The sequence below is a fragment of the Chrysemys picta genome, chromosome 3, assembly GCF_011386835.1.
Source record: "Chrysemys picta bellii isolate R12L10 chromosome 3, ASM1138683v2, whole genome shotgun sequence".
Classification (NCBI taxonomy): domain Eukaryota; kingdom Metazoa; phylum Chordata; order Testudines; family Emydidae; genus Chrysemys; species Chrysemys picta.
In genome coordinates this window covers 114,128,854-114,141,830 of record NC_088793.1, presented here as the reverse complement: position 1 = coordinate 114,141,830, position 12,977 = coordinate 114,128,854, and the positions used below count along the sequence as shown (strand labels likewise).

Sequence of the window (12,977 nt, the reverse complement as noted above, 5' to 3'; positions counted from 1 at the left end):
GAGACCCAGAACTGACTACTGGAATCTGCTAAGACATAACCAGAGATTACCATACTGAATTCTACCCCAACAAAAACAGAATGGTGGGGTAATCTGGTTTAGAATCATAGAATTGTAGGACTGGAAGGGACCTCGATAGGTCTTCTAGTCCAGTCCTCTGCACTCAAGACAGGACCAAGCATTATCTGGACCATCCCTGACAGGTGTCTGTCCAACCTACTCTCACAAATCTCAAATGACGGAGATTCCACAACCTTCCTAGGCAATTTATTCCAGTGTTTAGCGATCCTGACAGTTAGGAAGTTTTTCCTAATGTCCAACCTAAACTGCCCTTGCTGTAATTTAAACCCGTTGCCTCGTATCCTATCCTCAGAGGTTAACGAAAACATTTTTTCCTCCCTCCTCCTTGTAACAACTTATTATGTACTTGAAAACTCATTCTTTTTTCTCCAAACTACACAAACCCAATTTTTTCAATCTTCCCTCAGAGGTCATGTTTTCTAGGCCTTTAATCATTTTTGTTGCTCTTCTCTGGACTTCCTTCAATTTGTCCACATATTTCCTGAAATGTGGTGCCCAGAACCTGACACAATATTCCAGTCGAGGCCTAATCAGCATGAAGTAGAGCCGAAGAATTACTTCTTGTGTCTTGCTTACAATACTCCTGCTAATACATCCCAGAATGAGGTTTGCATTTTTTGGCAACAGTGTTACACTTTTGACTCTCATTAACTTGTGATCCACTATGACCCCCAGATCCCTTTCTGTAGTACTCCTTCCTAGGCAGTCATTTCCCATTTTGTGTGTGTGCGCAACTGAGCGTTCCTTCATAAGTGGAGTACTTTGCATTTGTCCTTTAATTCTGTTTTTGTTTAGTTCTGTTTTTGCTTGTAATTGTCTGCAATTGTCTGGATGAAGTTAGGACTTCCTGGGATTTTGCTTGCTAAGATTTCACCCTCCAAAAGCTTCCGAGGCTGCTTACCCATCTGACCATTACCCAGTCGCTGGCCAATTATACAATCACCCACAGTATTTAAAAAAAGGAAACCCAATGGACAGAAAAGTGATTCTTCTCCTCTGTTTTGTTCTGAAAGGATTATCTTGTTCAAATCACCACCAGAAATCAAGTTTAGGTATTCAGAAGTTAATAGTTTCATCTTAATCTTGCATACAGTGGCAAGATATTCTTCTGAAGATTCTTGAAGTAAGATTTTATCACTTACCTTTGAAACAAAACATTCTGCAATAGCCACAGGGTCATTTTCACAGTTTTCCAAATCTTGCAAAAGTTCACTAATAAAACAAATAAATAAATAAAAAGGAAGAAAAATTTAACATATTTACAATATTTTTATACACACACACACACACACACACACACACACACACACACACACACACATACCCACAGACACAGACACACACACACATATATATGTATGTTTCTTCTTTGTCTCCTCTCAAATCATAACAGCCATCGCTTTTTAAGCATTAATTATAACCACACCAACATTCATACCTACACATTTCTTGTTTCCTTCTGCAAAAACACAACTGTAATTCGCATTTCTTCTGTGCTATTTGCGTTATCCCCCTTCATTAGGCAAACTTAGTCATACACAATCATATGAAAATACTGATTTGTCTGCACACCCAATGGGTATCTGCTCACATGTCTGCCAATTCCACATGCATAAAATAATCACACACAATTGTATGTCTAGAATTACATGCACCTGATTCAGGGAGTTTCATTTTTGACACTATATTAAATGGTCAAAGAGCAGCACTCATACTACTACCCAAATGAATTCAGATTTCTCTCTCTCAGGATTTTGTACTAGACCCCATCACCACTGCACTGGAGTGTCTTTCACTTTAAATAGACTGGCAAAGCAAAGTTGTTAGTGGACTTCATGGGATCCTCTCATCTTGTCCCTTACCTAATTATGGGAACTCTGGTTGCGATCAGTTTGTTTTTGAAAATGGGCTCTTGGAAATGACATTCCAGCATATATATTTATAGGGTTATCATATTGCAGTCCTGGAAAAAAGAGGACTCTCCAAGGAGCCCCGGCCCTGCCCCAACTCCGCCCCTTCCCCACCCCGGCCCTGCCCCAACTCTGCCCCTTCCCCAAAGTCTCCGCCCCCTCCCCTGAACACTCCGCCCCCTGCTCCCCGCGAATCAAATGTTCACAGGAAGCCTGAAACAGGCAGGCAGGCAGGCAGCAGGTAAGCTGGCGGCGGCAGGGGAGCGCGAGGAGGCGCGGCCCAGTCCAGCCCCGCCAGCTGAGCGGCTCCCTCTGGCGGCTGACCAAGAGGCTCTGGCCCTGACGGCTCCAGGCTGTTCCTCACTACCTCAGCTGCAGCTCCCAAAGCCCTGGATCGCAGGCTCTCCTCCCACATGCTTTCTATAGTCCAAGCTTTGCCTGCAGAGAAGCTGACTATGGGAGTTGCGGGGGGATCTATGGTGCCGAGCACCCCCCTCACCGGGCCTCCCAGGTGGGGGGGGTGAGGTGACACCCCCACGTGCCCCGGGCCGGGCCGACCCCGGGTCCGTGTCCCTTTAAGAGTGGGGTCGGGCTGAGCCAAGCCGGTGGGGGGTGACTCCACTCCCCGCTGCAGGCTGATGCCGGAGCCTGGGCTGAGAGCCCCGCTTGTCTCCTGCACCAGCTCCGGGTGGAACTTTGCTGCGGCTCCCACAGTCCCTCAGGGCCATGCTGCCCCACGGTAGGGGCGGGTTGCTTGAGGCAGGGCAGGACCCGGTGGCGCCGAGGGCTGAACAGGCCCAGCACCAGGGCGGTGCGGGGGCTGCTGGAGGGGGAAGCTGGAGAAGGGGTGGCACGGCCTCAACCCCCTGGGGCTGCCTGCCCCGTGGAGGAGGCAGAAGGGCGCAAGCTGCAGCAGGACCCCAAACCCCAGGGGGAGGGGATCTGGGGCCAGCCCGGGGAGGCAGGAGCAGCCCCGGGGGTGCTGGGCGCGTGCAGGGCAGAGCCCTGGGAGAGCCCCAGCCCCGCGGCCGGCAGTGCTGCAAAGGAGCCCGCGCCCCGCGGCGGGCGAAGGGAGCCCCAGGCAGGGGGAGCCAGGCCGCCCGAACCCACCTCTCGCGGCCGCTCCATGCTGTTCCCAGTACTGCTTTCCGCCAGCGCAGCTGCCCTGTCAGCCGCTTTTGGGTCTTCAAATAGCCGTCTGGGGGGAAATCCCGGACATTTTTACTTTTTACAAATTCCCCCCGGTTGGCTATTTAAAGACCCAAAAGCCGGCCATGTCCAGGGAAACCCGGACGTATGGTAACCCTATTATTTATAAACTGCAAGTCACAACACGATCATGGGATACTGATCTTCTAAGAAGAGATGAACAAATTCTGTGACTAGAGTCCCTTCCAACAAACTTGAAATATGCTGGTTGTAGTGATTCTATTCTACTCACACCAAAGGAGTTGTTCAGCAGTTACATTTGAATATCAATAGTGATGTTCATGTACAGTGAAATTTAAAATGCAGTGAAGCAAATGTCCTATAGTGTAACAATTGCCTCCTGACTTCCATATGTTCTAGTAGGCTAGAAATACCTAGCCTGATAGGAGATTAGGAGAAGTTATCTCAGCTACTCTGAGAATCACAGATGAGAAGCAGGAACGTATTACATATACAGAAAGAATAGTAATAACTTCAGAGTAAAAAAAATAAACCCTTATCTGCCTTTAAATAACTAGAAGAAAGCAGCTTTTTCTTTGAAAGAAAGATATAAACTGGACCACTGGACCACTGGATGTCTGGAAGAAAATAAAACCCCTAGAAGTAATACTTCTGACACTCCAAGCATGAATTCTTTTATAGCGTGAGCAAGGCACTGAAAGAGTATGGTCACTGTTGCACAAGATTCCATTCTTGAGGACTGAGTCAAGAAATGGTTTGATCATTCTGATTTTGTAGTGTAAAACATATAGAAAATGAAGGGGAGAAAATTCAAGCAGAGGAAGAAAACCTCTGAGCTCTCTACAGTCTTCAACTTTGTTGAGCTGCAATGATAGTCACACTTAAGACAAAATTAAGAACAATAATCCTAATTTCCTGTCAAACAAATTACTTATAGGACCTAACTGCCCTTAAGGAGATCCTTCCTTAGGTGACATTTTTGTCCCAGATGAGAGCTGGCTTCTTGCGTGCTGAGAATTCTAAGTTTTCTTCTTCCAGTGGACATCAATTCCCACTTGATAACAAGAAAAGTAGTAACAGAACTAGGAGTCGTGACTTGTATTTTGCCCCTCAAAATTCCAAAAAGATCAGCGTGTCCAGTAGTTGGACCATGAGTCAAAAAAGAGTTGGGTTTTCTTCCCAGCTCCGTCACCAACCCACTATGTAATTTTGGGCAAGTAATTTAACCTATTTGCCTCAGTTTTCCCATATGCAATATGGCGATAATGCTACCACTTGCTACATATTGATACTACATATCTGTAAAGCACTGTGAAATCACAAATTAAAGGTGCTGTAGTAATGCCAAGTTATTATTTTAATGACTGATTTCTTTTTTGCAAATGAGTTTTGGAAATAATGCCAACTGTCCTGAACAGCCCCAAGAAATTCCTGTTGTCCAACAGCAGAAGCTCTCTTGAGCTATTAGAATATGTAAACACTCATGAGTTGTTACATATTGTTAGCTGACCTGAGGAAGCGCTCTGTGCAGCTCAAGAGCTTTTCCCTTCCACCAACAGAAGTTGGTCCAGTAAAACATATTACCTCACCCACCTTGTTTCTAACACTCATCTTATCAGTTCTACTGATATTGGCCTTCTCTAATGCTATATTATTTCTTTCAGAGGTGCCAGTGTCATTACCTATAAGATTCTCTACATTGCTTCAGTTGGTTCTAGGAAATGAACATCTAGAGAACATCAGCATTGGTAAGAAGGGCCTGCTTGCGGGGGAGTAGTATAAAATAGAGGAGTACTACCCAGGGATTCTAATCTGAATAACTGAATCCCCTGTAATAATTCCCTCGCCTCCCTTGTTGCCAATCAGCAACTCAAGTTTCCATGTGGCAGTAGAGAGAGATGCCATCTTGCAAACTGCACCTGAAAGGGAACTAGAGGGTTTGCAAACTATAAAAAGGGATACTACCCAAGTCCAACCTATCACAGTTACAGCTAGGCACTTGACTTGCTGAAGTGGCCTGGGGGAGTCCAGTGGCATGAGAAAGCAGCAGTTCTCTTAGCCTTGTTTGCCATATATGTTACAGTTTTCACAGACAACAGAAAAAAACAGTCCTCAGTATTTGTGACACTCTTATGCTCACTGGCCACAGTCATAATGAGTGTACAGAATGAGTACTTTGAAGCAGCTAATATTGTTCTACCTAAATTACTGAAAGGAATCAAAATGGTGTGTGCTGAGAGTTATAATCCAGTTTGGTTGCCAAACCGGGAAGTACAGCAAATGTTGCAATGGGCTGGATGGGCAATGATAACAAACAAGTACACCTCTACCCCGATATAACACGACCCAATATAACACGAATTCGGACATAACGCGGTAAAGCAGTGCTCCGGGGGGGTACAGGGCTGCGCACTCCAGCGGATAAAAAGCAAGTTCAATATAACGCTTTCACCCAGGGCCAGCTCCAGGCACCAGCCCACCAAGCTTGTGCTTGGGGCGTCACCTGGAGGGGGGCGGCACGGTGCGGCATTCCGGCTCCGGCCACCGGGGAGAGCGGGGCCACAGCCGGGCTCGCCACCCTCCCCGCGGCGCTCTGGCCGCCGGGGAGAGCAGAGCCCCGGCCGGGCACTCCGCCCTCCCCCCGGCGCTCTGGCCACCAGAGAGAGCAGAGCCCCGGCCGGGCTCCCCGCCCTCCTCCCAGGACTCCAGATGCCCTCCCCCACAGCGCCCTCCCTCCGGCCACCGGGGAGAGCGGAGCCCCGGCCGGGCACTCTGCCCTCCCCCCGGCGCTCTGGCCACCAGAGAGAGCAGAGCCCCGGCCGGGCACTCCGCCCTCCTCCCAGAGCTCCAGATGCCCTCCCCCGCGGCGCCCTCCCCCCGGCCATCGGGGAGAGCGGAGCCCCGGCCGAGGCTTGCCACCCTCCCCCCGGCGCTCTGGCCGCCGGGGAGAGAGCGGAGCCCAGGCCGGGGCTCGCCGCCCTCCCTCCCGGCCGCCGGGGAGAGCGGAGCCCCGGCCGGGGCTCCGGCCGCCCTCCCCTGCCGCGCTGGGGGGGGGGAAGGGGGTGCGGCACGGCCAGAGGCTTTTTTGCCTGGGACGGCAAAAAAGCCAGAGCCGGCCCTGCTTTCATCTATAACATGGTAAGATTTTTTGGCTCCTGAGGACAGCGTTATATCAGGGTAGAGGTGTACTAAAATGCAGTGATCGAGAGGGAGAGAGAAACAGAATTCACAGATAGGTTTTCAATACAATATTTTCCTTTTAGCTGGTCAGCTTTTTCACCATAACCCCTTGAGGGTTCATTGATTAATTGGACTGAGTATTGGTTTCAAGGCAAAATACTGTGAGTGGTCTAGCTTAGGGGAAGATTTTCAAAGACAAAGTGTAGTTAGACACCCAACTCCTATTGGAAAGTCAGTGGGATTAAACTCCCATTTGTGTCTTTGAAAATTGTGTCCTTGCATGCTGCATATCTTTTGATTGTACATGAAGTCAGGCATGCTTTCGTCATCATCTGTCATCAACACACCGCTTTCAACAACGAAAGAAAGAAGCAGCTGAGGACAAGGCTTTTTTCCCCTTCCTGACCTGAGATGGAGCGGAACAGGGAGGGGAATGAGGAGTGTATGTGCGGGAGCATTTTTAGTCTTCAGCCCAGTGCAGAAAGTGCAGGCAAGTAATTAGTACTTTAATAGTGATTTTTCATTTTTCAAGTGTTTTGACAGGTTTATGCTGAAAACTTCAGGCTACCGGTAAAAAGAAAAAAATCAAGGGAGAAATACAACACCAACATAACCACAATGTAGCTCAATAAAGTTCCTGCGGCCAAAATTACTTAGCAGACACATACTTCTCTTATGTTTCTTCTATTTTAAGATAGTTATTTTTTTCCCTAAGTGTAGCACCTAGAGTTATTTCTAAAAAATGCTTCTCTTGATAACAAACCAAATGATGTCAGCATGAAGATTACAGAGCAGGAATCATCTAACATGAGATATTTATAGACAGTGCTCCTGCCCCAGTATCTGTGTAATTGAATAGGAGGGTAATGGCAGGTCCAGGCCAGCAGAGTGGTAGATACAGGATAATGCAGGATTCAGGTCAGCAGCTTTCCCTTAATTCCAGCACAGATTTGGCACATGCTGGCCCCCTTCCACCATGCTTAGGAAAGGTTAGCTGCAGTACTCAAGAACACTTCAATGGAGAACTTCATTTCAAGTTGTAGGTGCAGTACCTGATTGGGGTGGGGAGTTGGTCTGAGATTATCTTTTACACTGAAAAGCATTTGTAAGGACTCCTCTGGGAAGGTGGGCCAGAGAAGCAAGGCAGCAGAAGCTGGTTAGGAGAGGGTTTTTCTTCTCTATGTATGGAGTGAAACAACATAAGCCACATCGGAGAAAGAGAGTGGGGGTCTTCCTCCAAGATATGAAGCAAGACAGAAGGAACATATTCAGGTGCTCTCCCCTGAGAAATGGCAAGGGGAGCTTTCAAAGTAGAGGAGGCCATGACGCAAGCTCTGGAACTAGCAGTCTAAAACTTAACAGTGGTTCATCTACAAGTAGCAACTTGAACTAGATCACAGTCTACCAGATCTAAGTAAAGGCTACAAAATCCCAGTATTACAAACCCTTATGAAATCACCATAGATAAATCCTACCATGTGTGTACAATAACCACCTTTTAAAATTAAGTGACCGATCTTTATTTCTCTGAATACCCATAGGCATCAAAACCCACATTCCAGATGAACGGCCAAAGACAAGTTTGGAAAAACAAACTCACTTTGAAGCTATAAAACCACACACACATTTGAAACTGCTAACTCATAACTGCCAAATGCAACTTTTTTCAAATATAAAAATAAATAAAATAAGCAAGCAGACTCTAGAGTGCATTTAAGACCCGGATGCTACATGCCAAGTTTCAGACAGGAGTAAATTTTTAATAGAGAAGCAAATCCCTGAATCTGTACTGGGATCTATAATGAAAATGGTCAACCTTCAAAACTACAATTTCCACATGGAACTTTAAATTGGGGGCCTTGGAAGTCATTAAAGATAAAATTCTTCCAAAGTTCTAGTAAAACTAAGTGTAAAGCACATGATGGTTCTCTAAAGTTGCAGCACAACTATATCTCCTCAAAAGTGATTTGACAAGTTTTTTTTTAACTTAAGCTCTTTGTTTGCAATACTGCTATTCCCCTGCAACAGTTGACATACTGCTAAATAGCACATATACTAAACATTATTTACAGTTTTGCCAGAAAAACTGCATCTACACTAGGGGCTATTGCCAGTACAGTTCTGTTGGTCACAAATCACATCTCATCCCATCCCTGACTTATGTAGCTATGCCAACAGAAGTTTGTAATGTAAACCTTGCCCCACACAGAATAGGTGGTGATGACTGACTTCCTCACTAGCTTGAGAATTCAAGCACTTTACCCAGTTTCAGGCTGAGACTGGGATATGGACGGAGGCAAGCTGTCTGGAGGTCACGCCAAATAAGTCAAAGTGATGTTGGTAGATTGCAGAAAGGAACCTGAACATAGTGTGAGGATTATATGGGTCTCTTAAATTGACCGTATTTGTCTGCTGTTTCTTACTCAAATTGGGAAGTTGGAGTTCTTGCTGTGGGAGGATTAGGTGACAGCAATGGTCAAGATTATTTTTCCCTATGTCTATCCAAGAAGTTATAATCTCAATACCATGATTTTATGACTCCATCATCTTATGTTTAGGCTACTTCCATAAAGTTACACTTTAAATCCATTCAGAAGCTGAAGATGGTGCAAGATGCAGCAGCCCACTTAATGTGCAGGGTACCATCCTGTGAGCACATTGCACCAGTTTTCCATGATCGGCATTAGCTGCTTTGGGTTTCTGGGAGGAGTTCTAGGCATTGGTTTCGTCCAATAAAGCCCTAATGGACCTTCCTGAAAATCCACCTCTCTTTCCATCTGATACTGCTCCAGTTATAATCAGCAGAAGCATTTTAGTCTGGCAATCCATAGGGACGCGGTCTATTGACAAGGATGTTCTCTGTGATGAACCCTCAACTTCAGAATTCACTCCCCCATTTTGGTTTGAGAGAGTCTGAATCTGATGACCCGCAGGGCATGAGGAAAAACAACTATTTTGGGGTTTCTGGATAAATAAGCAATGGGCAAGGGAGTTGAGGGAGTGGAGGACACCAATATGATCAATAAAGTTTGCTTGTTTGTTTGTTTTTGTTTGGGTGGAGGGGATGATTGTTTTTGGCGGTTGACCTTGAGTATGTAGGCGAAATTATGCTGCTAGATTCAATAGTGTTTTCAAATGTTCGTGAATAATACCTGGAGCATGGGATAGAGATTTTTTAAACTTTTTACTATATAAACCAAAATTAGCTTGAGGTGGGGGACTTTGCAGATAGTCCTAAGCAATAAAGGAAGAACTAATTCTTAAACATTGATATTTTAAAATATAATTTATTTTTACGCATTGTTTTGCAATTTGAAATAAACTTTAGTACTTTGCAAAATGCTATCTTTATAGCGCCAAATTTTGTTCCTTTGTGGGAAGAAGCTGCATATGGGACAGGAAATTCAGAAGCAAGTTTCAGTTTGCAGCATTTCCTTCCAAATGTTCAGTCAGAACTGGCAGGGTTGTGGTTCTGTGCCTGCAGATGTTGCAAGACCTGCACAATCTGACAACGCCTGTCGAGACTAGAGAAGATTTCCTCCCCTCCAAAGGGGGGAACGGAAAATACACCAAAAAATGAAGGGAAATAATTACTTATACAATCAGCAGCTAAAATTATCAGGATGGGCATAGATGACCTAACAAGAAACAAATCTTGTTGAGTATCAAAGAAATATCAATTTCTTAATTTATATTCATTGGCTGTACAAATCCAGGGAAAAGTATTTGTTTGTTTCCCCCCCCCCCCAATACAGTCTCCTCCCTTGTTTTCCCTTTGTCAAATATTAACTTACCTGTTGAAATGGTAGATATCTTGTATGTTTCCAAACAGGGCTGATTGTTCTTCTGTCCCCAGTGAGAGCTTGGATTGGTCAGTGATACAATCAAGGTAGTCCTGTGAAATAAATGAGAAGGAGGCTTTAAACACTCTGGTTCTTTTCTAGATCAGTAAATAGAGCCATCTTTAATTGTGCAAGAGATGAGTCCCTTCCTATCAGTTTCACATTATTATTACAGTAATCCCCTCAGTAGCTCTTCCGTGAACAGTCATTCTATTATGAAAGATAACAATACTTATCTGTTCACTCAAACCAAGAAAATTACTAAAGACTGAATGCTACATTAGACAGTGTATATTTTTTATAGCGACAGACATATACATTTCACCCATGACAGTTGAATTGTCTCCGTTAATTACTCAATAAAGTCACTGATGTTCTTCCACATTCATTTTCTTTTTAAATCAGTGGTTTTTAGGATTTTTTAAAGTGAGTTATATTGGTAAGACACCTGGATTTAATAGTGATTCCATGATTAGAGGCTTGAAAAATGAAACCGTTTCAAAGCTATAAAGAGGATTTGTTTATAATCCTAAAAGGAAGAAAATGCACTCACCACCAGTATGTACAGGACAGAACTCCTATATTTTTATCCATAAGCACACAACTGATTCATGTGGACTGCTAAACTGAATGTTACATTGACATATACTCTAGCAAAGATTTATTTTCATGTCTAGAAATATGGTTTATTTAATGGCATATAAAATAGATAACTTAAAACAGTCAGGACAGTATTATTCTTGCAGGGTAATAGCTGCCAAACTCTTCCTCTGGTTCTGATAAGGGCTCTAGTCCCCAATGTGTCACCTTTCATTATTGTGCAGCTATAGTATTAAGGCTCCTCGGATAAGGGCAACCAAATCCACAGAGTTGTTTAACAGAGCATAAGTCATAAAGCAAGGAACCCAGCATGTCACTACAACATTTATAAAGAAACGCTGCAGGAGGAAGGAAAACAATAAAGGAAAAGTGAAAACAGCTGAAAATATGAAATGAAAATAAATAAAGGTCCCCTTACCCTGGGGCTAGACAATGTGGTGTGGCACCCTACCAAAAGCAACACAACATTCCACAGCACTAAAAGGAAGGAACCCTGTGAGATGTCTGCTAGACCATGGAAATCTTTACAGTATAATGACATTCCAAAGCCAAAGCGGGGGGGGGGGGGGGGGGGGGGGGCGACGACGACAACACACATACAGGACCAGATTCATCCTCAGTGTAAATCCAGTCAAGACAAATGATTTACATCAGATATGAATTTGACCTTTGGCATTTAGATGCACTCACAAGGAGGGTTTTGAAATACAGAACCTGAGTCTCCATTCACTGATCCCTGTTTCCCACTAGTGGAACTGCACTGGCTTCAGCACAATCACAGGTGTAAGAAAAATCAGGTTCAATCATTCCTGCTCCTTTTTGTTATACCATTCAGTCATCTGCATTCCCTCCTTCACTTACCTCACACATTCTAACCCCAACATTCTTCCTAATTAAATGGATCATTCACCAGTACTATCTAAAAATAGTATCTGATTTCTAATTGGTACAGTTGGAAAATGATACTACTCAAAGACAGCTTCATATGTGGCAGGCAGCAAGTAAGCAGTATAGCCTTTATTCTTCAAAAAGCCATGGGTCACCTCTGCAAGACACAGCCCTACCCCACCACCACATCTAGCAGCCTGTGACCTCGTAGTCCAAGTCTGTTCTTGAAGTATGTTTGCATAAGTCCTCGGAACAAAGTCCCTGAGGCTTTCTAAACCCTATAACTGACCTTTTGTTTTTACTCAGGAGCTGCCTAAGAGTAGGCAATTTAAGAAGTTCGGTGGGGCAGCTTAGATTGCTGCATACAGCACTGTAGGTCAAAGAGCCAGAAGAAAATGCAAAATAGAGCTGGGATGGACTCTTCCAGCTGTAGTTTTAACTTGTGGTTCTTTTCAACAAAATGTAAAGAATGAATGAATGTAATAAATTAACCTTCCCTGCACTACCAGTAAACCCAACCATGTAAAAATGAATAATATGGAAATCTCAGGCATAATTCCCATCCTTTAAAAATGTTTAATGTTATTTTTAGCACCGCAGATTGCAACAGAATCCTGGTGTTACATGACAGAACATGTTTAAGAAAACACACACACACGTTTTTACTGAATAAAGGAAAAGTTTCTTCTGCACATTAGTGCTATCTTACCTGGTGGTCCATTTTCCCCAAAGAGGAATATTCCACAAATACTTTTACTTTTTAAATTTTCTTGTAGCCAGTGTACAGATAATGACCTCAGTTTTGTGACTTTTTTCCACATCTCATCTAGTTATACTCCACATACATCTCACGTACCCACACACTCTTGTGTCCATCACCAATTCTTAGTAAGGAATAAAAAAAACAGGGCTTTGCAAAAAAGAAAAAAAAGAAACCACTCCACATGAGTTGGTTGGTGATTTGGCTGCTGTCCATTGTTTGACTAGCATATGTTTTGATACAGTGAAACTACAGATTCAGAAACTGCTTTTCTCTTTTGAGACATTTTCCTTATAGCTACATTTCATCCTCTCCCTTCCCCCAAATTACTTTAAAGAGAAGTTAGGTACTACTTGTTCTATTTTTGCTTTTTGCAGATTAATGTGAACACAGTGCCCCCATTAAAGATGATGACAGAGTTAATGAAGGTATACTCCTCACTTTCAGGGAACTACTGAGTCCTTGGGACTGCTTTCATAATCCTAATGTCTTTTGCTGGTACTGCACTCACAGGCACAAGTTCTGCAACTATGAAAGTGATGTTCA

General features: G+C 44.1%; 1 protein-coding gene and 1 long non-coding RNA gene across 9 annotated transcripts in view; one reads left to right on the top strand and one right to left on the bottom strand.

The window, feature by feature from the left end:
* PLEKHG1 (pleckstrin homology and RhoGEF domain containing G1) overlaps positions 1-12,977 on the bottom strand; it is a 216,714-nt gene that overhangs the window by 39,470 nt on the left and 164,267 nt on the right. For all 8 annotated transcript variants that reach the window (XM_065588805.1, XM_065588802.1, XM_005280454.5 and 5 more), the window contains 2 exons: positions 10,136-10,236; positions 1,224-1,293 (listed from right to left, as the gene is read on the bottom strand). In XM_065588805.1, coding sequence (XP_065444877.1) covers positions 1,224-1,293; positions 10,136-10,236 — 171 coding nt within the window. The remainder of the gene's footprint in view (positions 1-1,223; positions 1,294-10,135; positions 10,237-12,977) is intronic.
* LOC112060750 (uncharacterized) overlaps positions 1-12,977 on the top strand; it is an 88,988-nt gene that overhangs the window by 26,070 nt on the left and 49,941 nt on the right. The gene's annotated exons all lie outside the window — the stretch shown is intronic.